Consider the following 17500-nt stretch of genomic DNA (forward strand, 5'->3'; position numbering starts at 1 on the left):
AACCATTACAGTAACATACCTTTTATAAGGAATAAATCTTTGGATAAGAAATATCATCCGGCATCATACTGTTCTTAATGAAATACAAACCGAAATACTGCTTCACTTTTGTCTGAAAACGAGACAAAAGTGCAGCAGGGAGTGAGTGAGTGGGGCCCATTATTCCGTCTCTTGGATTGATGAAGCATAAGTTCTGATGCCTTCAAGGACAGCTTGAATTTTCGAACATGTCGTCTCGGAAACATATTTCTTCCCATCATGCTCCGGTGACTTTTCCGCTCATTTCACAGTGGGTCGGTTCTACTGCTCTTTTCATTCGCCCCGTTGGGATGTGTGACTCCAGTCTAATAAGAGATCAGAGTATTGATTGTGTGAGACACACACACACACACACTGTTGCTTGCCTTGCAATACAAAAGGCACTGAGCAGGCCTAATCAACACATATTGATTGCGCAGTGCTGACTGCTTGCTTTCAATGTGCGGATTCAGTGTCCGGTACGCCGGCCATGATCTGCATGTGTCTGTGGGTATATGTATTCCCTTCACAGTTGAGATAAAACGCTGCCTTAATGGTGCTTCCACGTCTGGCTTCGTTTGTGGAATAAATCATGAAATATGCCGAAACAGAGAAGCCCCATTTTATGGAACAATCAATACTGACGCTTAATCATGGTGCTATCACACGCGTGAACACACAAAGATACAAACACACACACACACACACACACACAAACACACCCACACTAAAGACACCTGCTCATTCGCATGCATGCACACACAGTCTCATAGTGATGTGAAAGGAATTGCCTGCTGCAGAGAACGGGCCGTATCCCGGCGTCGGTTGCTATTGGCTACAACATCCCGGGGAGCAGCGGGGGCAAGATGTCGATAATGACACAGCCCACAGAAATGGGACGGGACACACACACACACACACTGGTCAAAGTCACGCACACACACACACACACACACACACACACAGAGATCCGCTCACGCATGCTGAAATACATACAAACCTGTGTGCCGCATTTACCTGAACGCACGCAAACACACACACGCGCATGCATGCACACATTCACAGGGCGCGTGCCAACACTCAGAGCGAGACACAAAAAGCGGAGCAGCAATTTTCTCTCAGGAAGGTGGCTGTGTGCTATTACAGCTGTCAAAAGGCTTTTCAGCCTTGGAGGTTAGAGAAGTAGGAGGTTGAATAAAGGATTTCCTTTTTGTTTTTTATACCGCAGCCTATGACTGGTTGCCGGTACCATGCTGACATTATTCTCTTTGGTTCGTTAGTTGTCTTAATACACAATCTATTGTCATGGTAGTTTCATTTTGAATTTGACACGCGATAACTACTTACCCTCCCAAGGGGAATTACTGATGCCTTCCCAATGGGGCTTTTGTAAAACACGAAAGCCCCGTTGGACAAAATCATAAAGCATGTAATTTCCTGTTTCCATTTGTCAGCTGCCAATTCTTTAGATATTAACCCAAATGTATCAAAAAGCATTTTTTGTATCATGATCTTTTTTGTCATATTCCTTTGTGGAAATATAGGCTTAATGCCTCTGTTGTTGTATTATTGTCATGTTTCATCTATCCAGACCAGCTTATTCTGTGATCTTTTAGCATGCTGTTAGTAACCAGTGTTAACGTGGTATTATTCAGCGGGCCAGGCATGGCAGAGGATCCAGATGATGCAATGGCATGCAAACCCGTGTGTTCAAAACCAAAAGGAAAGGCACTATGGAAAGCCAAGAAGGCCACTAACTGGCCCTAGAATGGCGCAGTAAAAGTGCTAAACTGCACAGCTGCCCTGCTTGTTTTGAACACATGTAAAACAAGTCAGCGCACCCTCTTTAAATCTCCCTTCCAATCGCCTGAAAGAGTGCAGATCAGGGACCAATCACAGGGGTGAAAGAGAAGTGAGTTTGAGGGCTGGCCAATAGGCCTGATGTTGTTCAGCCTTTTTCACAGCTGCTACAGTTCTTCATTCTTCGTTCCAGGTGATAACACCAATTTTCCCACGTGGGGAGAATGTCATACCATTTGACCTGGCATCCTAACCTTTACACGCTTCTACCCTTGTCTCTCGCTCTAATGATGTTATTTAACGTATGAATGCTAATAATGGCCCTAAATTATCTTCCTATTGGAATAGTAGTAAAGAAATATAAACCATTTTAATTTCACTAACAATTTTTCCTCACGGAAAAGTACTGATCACTCCATGTTTTCCCAAGCGATAGCCTCCAATTTATCCTGATCAGCGGAGCGGAAAACAAGACCAAGACCCTCTCGCTCCCGTTCTTCCTGGATCCGGCGGGGACTAGATAGGCAATTAATATCAATCACGTTCCGCGCGAGGCTGCGAGGCCGACGTAAACCTTATTGCTGTATTAATGAGGCGCGACCGGACGGAGCAGCCTCACCTAATGGGGTTAAGCTGCTCTGGGAGTAGAGACGCCATAAAGACCCACAGAGAGGCCAGGACAGGAGCCTATCTGCGTATGTGGTTACGATACCTAATTTCCATTCTCATTTGTATTTTTTATCTGTCTTTTGTCCTGGTGTTGTGATGTGGGGGGGAGGGTGGGGGTTGAGGAAAAATCGTTTTCTGTCCTGTCTTGTCCAGCTGTCTTCTTTATTGTCCCTTTCGGTCAATGAGTGTATCAGATGTACTGTATGGCGCAGAACAATATTCCGCAAGGACAAATAAATATCTATCTATCTGTTGACTGGGCTCGCGGTTAGCCTTATGAGTTCTGCTCTATCCAGAGAGAGACGGAGAGAGGAGAGAGGAGAGAGGAGGGAGGAGGGAGGAGAGAGGAGAGAGGAGAGACGGAGAGAGGAGAGAGGAGAGAGGGAAGGAGGAGAGAGGGTGACGAGCCAAGGGGGGAATGGATGGAGTGACTCGTGATGAGTAATTTCATCAGGAGTGATTGCTGCCATTTCAGCTTGTTGCATTGAGGATCAGTTATGCTGGTTTATTAAAAAATAAAAAATGGCTTCCCAGCATTCCTCTCGACACACTCATTGAGATTCTACCGGCTCTGCAATATTTCAGCCCCGGCTGCCTTAAGTAATGGACTGTAGCCACCTCTATTAGATTAATGTTGAAATATTAAACGGTCATTAAACTCTGGATAAATACTCAGCCTTCTCTCCGGTGCTTGGGATAACATGAATCCATTCACCTTGCTGAATATAAAATACTTAAAGATGATTACCATGCCATACCATAACACAATATAATACAAAAAAACACATTGCAAGTACAGTGTAATGTACTTGTAATGTACCCCCCCCACACACACACACACGCACACCCCTTCGGTGGACCAGTGCTGGACGTTACTAAGTTGTGATATGTTCTGCCAGGCTGGCTGACATCTCACTTGTCTCCTGCATCTCCGCTGTTTTCTCCCCTTCCTCCTCCTCTCCCTCTCTCCACTCTCTACCTCTGCCCCCATCCTCCCATCATACGCTACTATTCTGGTTTATCATTCATCCAGCTCGGTCTTATTGAATCAGTGACTGAAACAGAAAGGTTCTGGCTCAGTTCCTAAAACCCGGCACAGTGGTGCCATATTGTCCAGAGACTGAGACGCACATACTCACCCACACAGACATGCACGCACGCAAACACACAGGCACAAGCAAACGCGCACACACACACATGGATGCATGCAAGCACATATGCACACGCATACACCTGGATGCGCACACACATGCACAGTAGCATAATTTGTAGTTGGATTTGTAGGCTGCCTTGGTAGACCATCAAGTTAGGCTGTATTGTCAAGCGTGCTTCGTTCTCTCTTTCCTTTTCTATTTCTCTTCCCTGACAAACCAAATCAAATAACGCTTTTATAACACCTGTCAAGAGTTGTAATATCAACATTGTAAGACTATACCGTATACCTTAAGAGTATGATTCATATTAGACTGCAGCTCCCCTTGGGTCTTACTTCCAGCAGCATTATGTCTTGCCAGCTATTTACCTGGGCGGTGAGAATGATCAATCCCAAGTGAAGATTGATCTGGGCTCTCGGGGGCTTCACTGCCTTGCTGGAGAGAACAATGATGGAGCCAACGTATTGAGATCATTACTTTGTAAAGATCCGGTCATTTCTTGATAAGTACATTAGCAGTTCATCCATAGAAGCTCTCACAGCAAACAACACATCATGCACCCATGGGTCCGATATGTCGCCTGATGTTCGCGAATGTTGATAATCTGTGCACTGCAAAAGTATTGTGATATTATTGGCCACTAGGATGATGATTGATGATTGTGAAGCACCATTAAGTATCTAACACCAACAAGCCTCAATGTCCTGTCTTTCTTGTACACGAGAAGGCCTGGAGGAAGACTTGGGCCAACCAATCAGGTGCCCGATGAGCCATGATTGGTCTAAAAACGAGTCAAAGGGCAGAACGGGCATTTTGACGGACCAATTCATGGCTGGAACCATGAATTCAAATACAGACTGAAGTGAGGGATCCCACTCGCCCACGCCCCCTATGACCACCCCTCCTCCTTCCCTCTCACCCACCAATCAATCATCCGCCACAGAGTTTGAATCGTTCATAATTGATTCGCAGTCTGATAACTTCCTCTCAGGGAAGTCCTGTCTCGTCTGCTTCGCGTTCCGGCTCCATTCCAGGAGAAGCCGCAAAAAACAACAACAAGCAGAACTCCATTAAAACCACCTGATCCCGTTCCATTAGATCTGCCCTGATTGCTATTGGTCGAAAGACGGCTGCGTGTGCGTGAGCTTGCATACTAAGCCCCTGATTCTCCCGCACGTCCTGCGTTGGCCAACCGCCAAAGGAATACAAACCTCATTACCTCCCGAGCTTAATATCAGCCCGAGACGTGACGCAGGGTTTGGATATCATATTAGCGCGGGGGGGTTCGTAACGGGGCTGGCGATGGGTTGAAACGCGAGACGTCCTGTGAGATACTGTTGCAAGTTCTGATCGGGGGGGCTTGATGAGGCATCTGGGAAACGCGTCTGATGTGTGAAACGCACGCAGAGTTTTGATGCATCAAATCGAAACCGATAAACGCCGTCTTTCTCTGCGTCCACGGTTGTTAACGCTGAGAACCCCCCGCAGACATTTGGTCTGAGGAGAAGAAGAGGTCAAGTGTTACAGACTTTGTGTCTGGCGCTTGTCTGGGCCTCTCTTTTCCCTGTGCTGGGAAGAAGGAGAGCAGAAGACCTTTCCCACCTCTAAAAGCCCAGAGCAGCAGAGTGTAATGAAAAGCTGTCTGTCTGGGTCAAACATCCTCCCGCTCTGGCGGACTGCGGACGACAAACTGCGGCCGGGTTTTCACCGGAATGAGCCGATGAGAGACGCGGAGGGTGGAATAAGTCAGAGAAAAGTAAGAGGATGTAAAAATAAAAGGAAGACGACTGAAGGAGAGAGATGATTACAAAGAGAGAGAGAGCGGCTACTCTGTGCTTGTCCGCCCAGTCTGAAAAGCAGGAGTTATGGACATTCCCATCCCATGGTTCCCTGGTCAATGCCGCTGTCCTCTGCCAGCATCCCAACTGACTGGCGACTTTAATGGCCTACTTTTTCTTGTTCTTTTTCTTCCTCGTTTGACTTCTTAAAACATCCTTTTCGCCCGTTTTCCGTCCTCCGTGCTTCCAGCCATGGGCGTTTAGCCTGTCTCTGACCTGTATAATTTAGCCCTAGATGGCGGCTCCATCAATGTATGGAGCATGTTCTGGGATGGGCCCTGGACCGAGAGAGCTCATTAGTTCAGAGACATGGAGGTCATAGAGGACATGATGGGGACACTTTTTAGACGCACACGCACGCATACATGCACGCACAAACATACAAACACACACACACGCACACATTCACTCACTCACTTACTCACTCACTCACTCACTCACTCACTCACTCACTCACTCACTCACTCACTCACTCACTCACTCACTCACTCACTCACTCACTCACTCACAAAAACACACACGCACACACACACACACAAAGACAACAAGACGTATGCATGCACGCACATACAAACACACACACACGCACACATTCACTCACTCACTCACTCACTCACTCACTCACTCACTCACTCACTCACTCACAAAAACACACACACACACACACACACACACACACGCACACACGCACACACACACACAAAGACAACAAGACTGTTCCACAAACAACACCACTGTATGTAGCAAGGATGCATTGATACAGTAGACCTAGAAGTATCAGGTGTTGGTGGGATAGAAGACCCTCATATTATCCGTATTGGATCATATTCCCAAAACAAAGAACCACAAACCATATTAAACAAGGCTGAAATTATTAATGAGATTTGTTTCTTTATGATTGACACAGGCTTTCAAACATGGCAGATCTCGAGGGGTTTTATTGGTCAACATACTGTCATAGTATTTTGACAGTTTTGGGCTGAAGTAAAATGTTGTATTATATGATGGTTAGACAAATCAAACTTGATGTACTCAGGTTTTTAAGCATTACAGGAAAGAGTTTTAGAATTGGGTTTATCAGTAGCAGAGTTATGGGTGCCCTACTTTCTCCAGTTATTTAAAAAAAGATTCTGCTTTTGAAATAACCCACTTTTGCGGCAATCAGACTACCAATTGAACCACTGTTTGGATAATAGATTGGCAGAGGAAGAATGGTATGCACATATAACAAGTATAATAATGTTTGTATACGTCTAGACAGGACTACTGCAGCCTTTTAACGTCAATCTTGCTTTTTTGGATTTTATAAATGACAATTCCTTCATTTATGTCCGTATTTCACGGTCCCTGTGCTTCTAAATATGACCTTCTTCTTACTTAGCTATTACTTATTCATGATATTTTATCGTAGTACCATGGACAGATCTATTACTTTGTATTGATTTTTCATACTTAAAACCCCCAAAATAGTAAATCACATTCAGTAATGTAATGCCAATACCGCAAGAAGAAAGCACCTTCAGTCGAAAAATCAATAGGGTATACGTGCAAATATTTAACTATTCAATTCTTCATCTATTTGCAATGGGCTCGACTGTAGTTCCCATGTTCACGTTTGCCTGGGACTTCTGTGTCTGGTGGACCAGCGAGGTAGGGGAGCCACGGGGAACCACCGTGAGGGCCCTGATGTGTTTATTTTGTACCGCCACAGATATGCACATCACCCCACTGTCAGTAGAACACACATCGCACACAGTGGAGAACCTCTCCTCGCCTATCACATTTCTTTATACACTCCTTCATAAATTCTATATCTCAGCCTCCCTTTTGTTCACTTGATCCCCCCTTCCTGGGTGTAAATCTGGGGAACAAGTCCCCGGCGCATTGCTGTGTCCCCCCCCCGGCCCTGTGGGTCCTCTCTCACCCCATCTGTCTCCGTGTTGCTGCTCCTTCCTCATTGTGGATTCAGCCCGGCCTCCCTGCCAGGAATTTACCCACATGCACACGCACATAGAGAGAGACACACGCGCAGCCACGCAGGCGCATACACGCACACGCATGCAGGCAGGCAGGCACATACACATACACACACAAACACACACACACACACATACACAAAGATATATGAAACACACATATTTAAAGTAGACACGCACACACATAAACAAAGACTCACACACAGAGACACACATATAGACATAGACACACATAATATAGACATATGTACACACACATGCAGAAACCCATGCACAGAAACACACCCACACACACCCACCCACCCACACACACACACATATATATATATATATATGTATGTATATATATATATATATATGTATGTATATATTTATATATATACACAGTGGCAGTACAGAGTCATCAACACCTCTCAGGATGTGTTGAATGTGTGAAGTCTCTTCCATACATGGCTGGGTGGCTGCACTATGCCGCTGCCGCAGTTGAAATGTGTGCTGCTAAGACAGCCTGCCTGGTTCTGTCTGTGTCTGTGTATTAGTGTGTGTAAGCGTGTGTGTGTGTGTGTGTGTGTGTGTGTGTGTGTGTGTGTGTGTGTGTGTGTGTGTGTGTGTGTGTGTGTGTGTGTGTGTGTGTGTGTGTGTGTCATTGAAAAAACAGTGTCCCTCTCTCCCTCCCTGTTTTCTGTCTGCGTTCCTCTGAGCCCGGCAGTCTGAGCCGTGGGAGTGTACATTTTTAATGTCTCCCTCCTCCTTGGTGATTGGTAGAGTTAATTGTGGCTGCAGGCAGCGATGGAAATATGTTTTAAGGAGTGTTTGAGCAAAAATGTTTTGAGGAGAATGTGTGTGTGTGTGTGTGTGTGTGTGTGTGTGTGTGTGTGTGTGTGTGTGTGTGTGTGTGTGTGTGTGTGTGTGTGTGTGTGTGTGTGTGTGTGTGTGTGTGTGTGTGTGTCCTGCACACGTGCGTGGTTCGTTTTGCCTTGGATTATGTATCTAATACCGAGCACTTGAGGGTATGAAACACCTCTTTTATCCCCATGTCTCTCTCTCTCTCTCTCTCTCTCTCTCTCTCTCTCTCTCTCTCTCTCTCTCTCTCTCTCTCTCTCTCTCTCTCTCTCTCTCTCTCTCTCTCTCTCTCTCTCTCTCTCTCTCTCTGCAACCACAGTTATATATACACAATATATTAGTTTAATGTGAGGGGGGGGGGGAAATCACATATTCTAATAGCCCAATTTTGCCCTCTTTGCTCTTTTATGATTTAGACATTTCCGCTCGGAGAGGATAGATAAGGATAAACTAATCCACCACCTCAGCTCATAAAATAGGGATTCTGTTTCCCATGGCGTTGACCTGATACCGGGACATAGTTTACCCACGACAAACGATCGTGTCGTTACACAGAGTCAATGAGGCGGCACATGTAGCATGTGGGAATGGAAGAACAATAAAGCAAATCAGATCTGGCCAGACCCCACACTAAAGTAGTGTGCCTCTCTATCTCGTCTACACAGGTAAACTCCCTGCGAACCAAAGGATGGTTGAACAGGGAAACAGCTACACTCTGGATTATAATGACAGATGTAAACGTTTGGGGCACCCTGACCAATGAAGATGACAAATGATATGTTGAGTTGTGGCTTCCATGCATCAGTATGTTTAGTTTGCTTGAGCGTGTGTGTGTGTGTGTGTGTGTGTGTGTGTGTGTGTGTGTGTGTGTGTGTGTGTGTGTGTGTGTGTGTGTGTGTGTGTGTGTGTGTGTGTGTGTGTGTGCGTGCGCGCAAGTGTTGTTTTTCGCAACTGCTTCTGAGTGATGGAGAGGTCGCTGGGCTCCACGAAGGATTTATGGTCTGGTTTTATAGGATCAGGTCATCATGGGAGAAATATAACAAGTTGGATGTGGAGGGACTGAGATTGTGTGTGTGTGTGTGTGTGTGTGTGTGTGTGTGTGTGTGTGTGTGTGTGTGTGTGTGTGTGTGTGTGTGTGTGTGTGTGTGTGTGTGTGTGTGTGTGTGTGTGTGTGTGTGTGTGTGTGTGTACTGTACATGCATGTGTGTGTGTGTGTGTGTATACTTCCATGTGTTTTTTTGTGTGTGTGGGTATACATGGGTGTGTGAGTGTTGGGTGTGAGGGTAGGGTTCTGTGGAGGCTGCATCGTGGAGCTCATCATTTATTGATGTGGACTACAGAGGAAGGGATGCCGTGGAAGGGGTGGGGGGCTGCCTCCTCACAGCCACCAGGGGATTGGGTCAAGAGCTCCTTTTTCTCCCCACCAGCATCCACTCTTTGTCTGAATGAGTAAACACAGTCTATCTTCAGCACGCATTTCTACTGTAGTACTGCGCCACATTTGGTTTGTGTATTACTTATTACTCTAGGCTGTATTCATATACAACACTGTTGTTTTTACACATCTTTTGTGTGTGTTAATCTTCCATTTCATCTGTTCAATATATCAAAGATACACGGAAAACAAAGCTATATTTAGCAAGCAGGAAACTACAGGGGATCGCACCCTCGATGGGGTGAGGGGGCTGCTATCTCTGTATGTTTCTCGCGGTCTCACTGTGTCTCTCTGTGTCTCTGGTTCTCTTGGTGTCTCTGGTTATCTGGGTCTCTCTCTGTGTGTCTCTGGGTCTCTCTCTCTGTGTCTCTGTGTGTCTCTGGGTCTCTCTGTGTCTCTTGGTCTCTCTCTCTGTGTCTCTGTGTCTCTTGGTCTCTCTCTCTGTGTCTCTGGTTCTCTCTCTCTCTCTCTGTCTCTGTGTCTCTCTGTGTCTCTGATTATCTGGGTGTCTCTGGGTCTCTCTGTGTCTCTTGGTCTATCTCTGTGTCTCTGTGTCTCTCTGCTGGTCTTTGGGTGTCTCTGTGTCTCTGGGTCTCTCTGGGTGTCTCTGTGTCTCTGTGTCTCTCTGCTGGTCTCTGGGTGTCTCTGTGTCTCTGGGGTCTCTCTGGGTGTCTCTGACTATCTCTGGTTCTCTGGTTCTTGCTGGGAACCAGAGATGCCTCAACGTTAGGCGCGTAAGGCGCTCCCCTGTACAGTCCTCGTGTCAAACCCGCACCATATTACATCCACAGTCGACATTGGGTCTGCTGTCGGACCTGGAGGGAGGCCGGATGCATATGCCAGAGCACATAGAACATGAGCTTGCAGATTCGTCTGGTCCCCAGGCTACAGTTTAGAGACAGTTGTCCCGGGGTTTGAGTTCAAAAAGAAAACATTTAATAAATCATTTTGATTGAAGAAAAATCTAATTTTAATCACACAACACATTAACCACAATAATACAATCCATAAACCGGCCAATACTGCAAGGAATGTTACAGAAGGTAGCCAGATGCAGCTTGCGTTGCGAGCCTGTCTTCACAGCAAATCAAAGACCGTTTATGAATGTTGCAATTCAATTCCCTGGTCGGGCCCAAAATCAATAATACGCAGATGATTGTTACACAATTCCACAAGTTTCAAAGATCAGCTCGTCAATACACCATCACACTACTAATTCCACCTAGTCCATTTTGCCGGCTGTTTGGCCTTTGTCTACGCTATGCTGTTCGATGCGGCTGGGTAGACATTTTCTGAAAATCCCTTCAAAATGGTTCGCACCTGTTCCTTTCACTTTCCTTTTGTCGTGTTATTTTGAACATTACTTCCTAATCCCCATGGCGAATAGCTGTTTAGTATTCCCTGGGTTCACCTGCAGCGGGATGTCTCTCTTCTCCAGCCATGTTCTGTCATAATTAGACCCAGTGTCTGTGAAGACGCTCTGTGTCTGAGAGGTTCCTGTCTACCCTATGCCTCTCAATCCATCACAGTTACGAGTAAACCATGTAATAACCGTCTCACGGATGTGTTTCTGACTTCCACGCCATTACCATTAAGCTGCTATGTATGCTGTTTATCTTAAAGGCGTAATTACAGCATGGGCAGTGGCTTTCAAGGTCGATAGTAATGAGTTCACACACCCATCCCATTTCAGGTAGTGGTAAGCTATTTAATATATGGAATGTAACGTAGAGTATAAATTATTGTATTAATTATCGAAACCAGTCGCACCTGGTTGGGAACACCTTCAAATACAAACCGGGTGTCTGTGTGTGACTTGAGTCTTTGTTCATGGACATCACACAGCCGAAACCCAAGTGTGTATAACACAAACCCCTGTAGGATTTCCAACTACCTACATAACAACCGACGTCGATCAAAGCGAAGACAGAAGCGAGTGGAGGGTAGAGGGGTCTTGCTGCAGCCTCCCGTTCACCTCTATGTTCTACCCATAGTCTTTCATCTGGTGCATCCGCTCTGTATATACCGTACAAGCACTCTGCTGTCCTCCGCCTGCTAGGAGTGTCTGTCAGCCACCGGCTCCCCCCACTTATCTCCCCTGTTATATTTACCGCCAGTGCGGTGTATGTTGTTTTTCTCTTCTTACAGTAAGCGGCCATTTGTAGTGTAATGCATTGCGCTTGAACACAGTGGGATTCAATTTGGTGCTTGCCTGGAAACCAGGCTGTAAGCCACTGTGTAGGGGCCGTTCGTCATTCTGCCATGTTACATAGGCTGAGCAGTCCGTCAGCGGGCCGGCAGTCTAGTCGGTAGCCTAGCCGAATGGCTAGCCCCTCAGCTAGCTGGCTAGTTCTTCAGCTAGCTGGCTAGTCCTTCAGCTAGCGGGCTAGCTTGCCTGGTGACATCGCGCGGTTGCATTCTAATCGCACCACTCAGACATGCCGTTATCTACTGCCTGAATCCCACTCAGCCCTTCATTCAGTTATGTAGTCTGTCGAATGACTGCCAGGTCAATCAGCAGGTCACTAAGTCATTCGGTCAATCAGTCAGTCAGTAGGTCAACGGTGCACAGTGGTCGGGGAATGGTGGCTGTTGGTGGGACTTCTTGGATGACTGTCAATGCATGCAGAGAGAAAAATAAAAGATAAAGATGAACTTGGTTTAAATCTGTGTCTAATCTTGGCCCGTTTGTCATAGGTGTATCCCATTCATGTTCACTCTCTATACGGCATTAGCCCTTGGATAATATTATTTGTTCATTATGTCCATCCAGAGGACAAACAGTGTAACAGGACAGATGTTTATCACAGTTCATGTGAATGAAACGCACTGGAGGGGACAACATGGGTTTAAAACCTCATCGTTGGATTTGTTTGTGCCAAATCGGGTAGTGAATGTCTGTTGTTTTGGCTGTGACCCGGTGAGTTACGTGAGCATGGAGACGGTCAGGAATGGTTTCCAATTATTTACTGAGCAATCATCGTTGTTCCCTTGCACTAGAAACAAGGGAACAATCTTCAGACTAATTTCCTTTTGTTTGAAAATTACAAAGGGCCAAATAACAAGCCTTCATTCTTCCGCTTGTGCCCGGCCGAATCCTACCTCCCTGGCTCCATCTATTATTGAGATGTTGTTTTTCCGTTCTGAGGTCTGCAGTTATCCTACATTGGTTTATACAACACAATGGAGATATATTGTGGCATGTTTCCCAGATCCGGGCTAACTGTCCCTGAAGGAGGTCTTCCTTCATGCTTTTAAATAAGGGCACGCTGTAATTTCACCTGCTGGGTCATTTAATTAGCTTCGATTTTATTCAATGTTTCATGTGTGCTAGGAATTGTAATTTATTTTTCCATGTACTTTATGATTAGCTAGTTTTAAGCCTGCTAGTTCTTTCTATACCCCTCTGAATTCATGCGATCGTATTGATTGTGCAGGTACTAATGTGTGTGTGCGTGTTCCCCTGTGTGTGTGTGTGTGTGTGTGTGTGTGTGTGTGTGTGTGTGTGTGTGTGTGTGTGTGTGCGTGTGTGTATGCATGTTTGTGCGTGCGTGTGCGTGTGTGTGTGTGTGCATGTGTATCTGTGTGATATTGACATCTCTCAGCCTTAGAGGGTCTGTTGTCTATTATTCTTGCTGTGTACTGTACAGAATTGAATGACTCTCCAATCGTACGGTCGCTTCCCGGACTCACTTCATAACACAGAGCCCTGCTGTTCCTCTGTAGTATTAGTTTGGATTCTTGCTGAGATAAAAACAAATATATTGCATTCATTGTATCGTTTTTTTCATCTTAAAGTTTGATTTTGAAAGCCTCACCCTTAGCATTTCCCTCGGCGGATTCTGCTGACCAGATTAAGGGTCTTCCTGTGACCTTTAGATGCCAGTGGCAATATGTTGAAACAAAATGCCAAATCGTACACTCACACACACACATATAAGAAAATATCAAAAGCATAAAGCGGCTGTGTGTGTGTGTGTGTGTGTGTGTGTGTGTGTGTGTGTGTGTGTGTGTGTGTGTGTGCGTGTGTGTGTGTGTGTGTGTGTGTGTGTGTGTGTGTGTGTGTGTGTGTGCGCGTGCCGCGTGTTTTGGTGTCCTTGTGTACCGATGGCGGTTCTACACGGGGGCCTACGGGGGCCAGTGCCCCTGTAGACATGTCCGTGGCCCCCCTGTGATGACCAAATAAAATAATTAGTATTTTACTGATTTTACTGAACTAATTTAACGTCCTACACGGGTAACTTAGAGCGGCTAAGACAAACACCGTGCTGCTGCTGCTCGGTAAATGAGAGCTCAGCGACTACTCTTAGAGAAAGGAGCCACGCTTTCTCCTGTTGCAAGAGTCGAAGCTAAGCAAAACGATTTCATTTCGTAAGTGACTTGTTGTTCTTGCAAATAACCGATTTACTGTAGTTCCTCACACTGATGATGAAATTAAGTTTGTAAATTTCTGGTCTCGATATATTTAGAAACTAAATCATATCTAAGCAAACTCATCGAAGCAGCAGCGAGTATCCAAATGTCAGTATACTTGCTAGATCACTCTAGGCTACACAATGTTGTGATGTTAACCACGTATTTTCTTCCATTTGGCTGTTGCAATGGGATAACAAATACATTTGAGTAAAGTGTAGAAGGCTATCTTCCCGTGTTAAGAAGGGTGGGATGGTTAGGCAACGAAATCGAATGCATGCCCCTACTTTTTTTTTTCTTCTAATAGCAGCTATCATGAAATGAGGAAAGAACAGTAGAAGAGGGAAAGGTCCTTTGAGCTCTTTAGAATGTGCAAGATTGCTGTAACCCAGAAAAATACAGACCGGTGAAGTTATAAACTCTTGTACAGATTAAATGTTTGATGATTTTAAAGTAAAAGAAAGTTTATAATCTTTAAATATATATTTGTGCCTTTTTGCCCCTCTGGTTAAACACTGGCCCCTCCTTGGCCCCCCTAGTAAAATGTGTCTAGAACCGCCCCTGGTATCTGTGTGTGTATCTGCATGTGTTTCCTGTGACTCCATGCGTAGACATCCACATGGTGTGCACTTGAAAGCTGAATGGCCAGTTGGTGTCAAATAGCCTGGTTCAGATGGAGGCAGAGGATGGCTGGAGGCAGAGCAATCGATGCTAAATGGGTTACCCCGGTCCTAAAGAGGACATTCAGGGTTACGCAAGAGGAGGTGGATGGGGGACAGAGGCATGGGATCGGATTATAAACCTGAATGGAAACCTCTGTACGTACGATCGTCTGAAACACAGTGTACCTAGGGGAGGAAGAGCATGTGGGCTTCCGTGAATGAGGAAGAATAAGATCAAGCCGGCTGGTTGGTGGCTGGTTGCTGTATGGGTTGGACTGTGGTCATGGTTCGGTCAGTAAATGGCTGAACATTTTCCTTTTATTTTGACTTGAATGTTTGCATGTGTGTGTGTCTACTGTTGAATGACCACGATGCAAAAATGTCATGAACAAATAATGTGTATTTTTGCTGTGCAATTGAAGCCTGATTGGCAACTTGTTTCCCATAAATATTAATTGCTAATCTTTTATTTTCTTCCCTTCCCTCTTTCCTCTGCAGTCACAGATGAAGACACAGTCAAGAGGTACTACGCCAAGTTTGAGGAGAAGTTCTTCCAGACCTGCGAGAAGGAGCTGCTGAAGATCAACACGTTTTATTCAGGTTTGTTTTTTCCTGGAAAATTGTCCGCAACCTAAATTAAAATGACTCAGTTCCAGAGTTTTTGCATGAATTCTATTTGTATAAATGTTTTGGGATTATTATATATTTCATCTTTATTTATTTGCATTGTTTAGTTTTTTTGTATGTGCATGTATTGTGATTGTTGCGATTATGATTTTGTTTATAATGCCTTTAATTATTATTAATATTATTTCCTCATTAGTCTGTCCAGGTTTATGAGGCAGAGTCGATCCCAAACTGTTATGCCTCTAGACATGGCTCTTCAGTAGAGTTGGTTTGTGCAGTCATATTAACCAACGCCTCGCCTGTCTGCATGTATTTTAGGGAGCACAGCAGTAGTATGTGTGCCGTGTAATCTGAGATGGAAGCCATATATCCTGGTGTGTGAACTAAGGCTCAGGGAAATTGAGGGTTTTGCGCTGTGAGCAGACGGTGCTGCCCCTAGAGTTCATAAGTGGAACTGCAATCATTTTGAGTGAACCCTGGGTCAAGGTTGTTCCAGTTCATAATGGATGTATCCTCAACTAGAGCTACGGAACAAAACAAACACAATTGATGTTCAAGAGTTTGTTTTAGAATGCCAAATTAAGGTTTATTATACATAGTACGTTACTTCGACAAATAGGCCAGGTTGATCGTATGCCAGAGGGTATATGGCTGGCACATAGGAGCTGGTGGAAGGCTCTTAGAGCTGTCTCTATTCTGGGACTCCAACTAGCATCCTCCTGGCATTGGGAGCCTTTTTTTCCATGGGCCCTCAGGAGAAACACTGTTTCCATAAACACTTTAACACACAAGTTATTAACAGACATCAGAAGAGGTTATGGAAGCACCTCAAGTAACGAGGTGAAATACCTTCATGAAGGACCTGGACCTGGACCTGGACGTGTGTGTGTGTGTGTGTGTGTGTGTGTGTGTGTGTGTGTGTGTGTGTGTGTGTGTGTGTGTGTGTGTGTGTGTGTGTGTGTGTGTGTGTGTGTGTGTGTGTGTGTTGTGTGTGCTTACGTGCATGTGTGTTCAACCCCTGGAAAGCAGTCATGCTCTTGATTTCCTCATGCCTCGTGCCGTTCATATCGAAGAGGACAAACTCACGGACATGACTGCCCTGCAACTCTCACAGGGATTACCCACATTGTAGACATCAAAGAGGTGCTACCGTTGTTGCAATCCTGTTGGGTGTGAGTGTTTGCGTGCGTGCATGTGTGTATTTCTGTGCTTATATTAATGTGTGGATATGTGTGTGTGTGTGTGTGTGCGTCTCTGTGGGCACTCTTTGGTTTGGGTGTGTATTCATGTGTGCCCGTAGGTGTGTGTGTGCGCCCAGGTATGTGTGTGTGTGTGTGTGTGTGTGTGTGTGTGTGTGTGTGTGTGTGTGTGTGTGTGTGTGTGTGTGTGTGTGTGTGTGTGTGTGTGTGTCTGTGCCCGTGTGTGTCTGTGTGTGTGCTGACAAGTATGTCTGTATGTGTGAGTGTGTGTGTGTGTGTGTGCCCAAAGCAACCAAGCGTGAAAGTCACCATTGAGTCTTCTGCAGTAATTCTCTCTTACTGTGGGAAACGGAGTCCGGTTGGGTCCCAGATGTCTCAGCTGTCTGGGTCATGTGATTCATGTGACGTGGGAGGCTGAGGTCCTCTGCATCAGCTAGTCTCATGAATGGCTGCTGGCATGCCCACAGGACAGTTAACCAGCTCTATCGTGTTATATGGCACTTTATTAAGTGCCCTTATGACTTATCGATTGAGGAGGTTACGGGGACGTAGACCCGCCGGTTTAACCCTCGGCAGAACGTTCAACAACAAGTGGACGTGGATGGACACTAGCGGAGTCATCCGGAACCGTGCACTTCAAATACCTCCTTGCGTGATAATCGGTCTCATTGCCGACAGAGTGGATGCTGATGAGACTATTGAGCTGCTGAAACCAGACCCTGTAGGTAACAGGATGGGAGCAGCCGTCATGGCTGGAGATGAACAGAACTGGGGCCGGAGCGGAACACTGATACGGTGTTATGGTGGTGGAAGATACAGGTTTCCTCCGGTGGAAAGTCATGCGGTGGAGCTTTGCCAGGCGAGAG

General features: G+C 45.7%; 1 protein-coding gene across 1 annotated transcript in view; it reads left to right on the plus strand.

Moving 5' to 3' along the window:
- Positions 1-17500, plus strand: part of xpr1a (xenotropic and polytropic retrovirus receptor 1a) — a 65877-nt gene that overhangs the window by 29997 nt on the left and 18380 nt on the right. The window contains exon 3 of the mRNA XM_056603546.1: positions 15307-15408. Coding sequence (XP_056459521.1) covers positions 15307-15408 — 102 coding nt within the window. The remainder of the gene's footprint in view (positions 1-15306; positions 15409-17500) is intronic.

The sequence above is a fragment of the Gadus chalcogrammus genome, chromosome 12 (assembly GCF_026213295.1).
Source record: "Gadus chalcogrammus isolate NIFS_2021 chromosome 12, NIFS_Gcha_1.0, whole genome shotgun sequence".
Lineage (NCBI taxonomy): Eukaryota > Metazoa > Chordata > Actinopteri > Gadiformes > Gadidae > Gadus > Gadus chalcogrammus.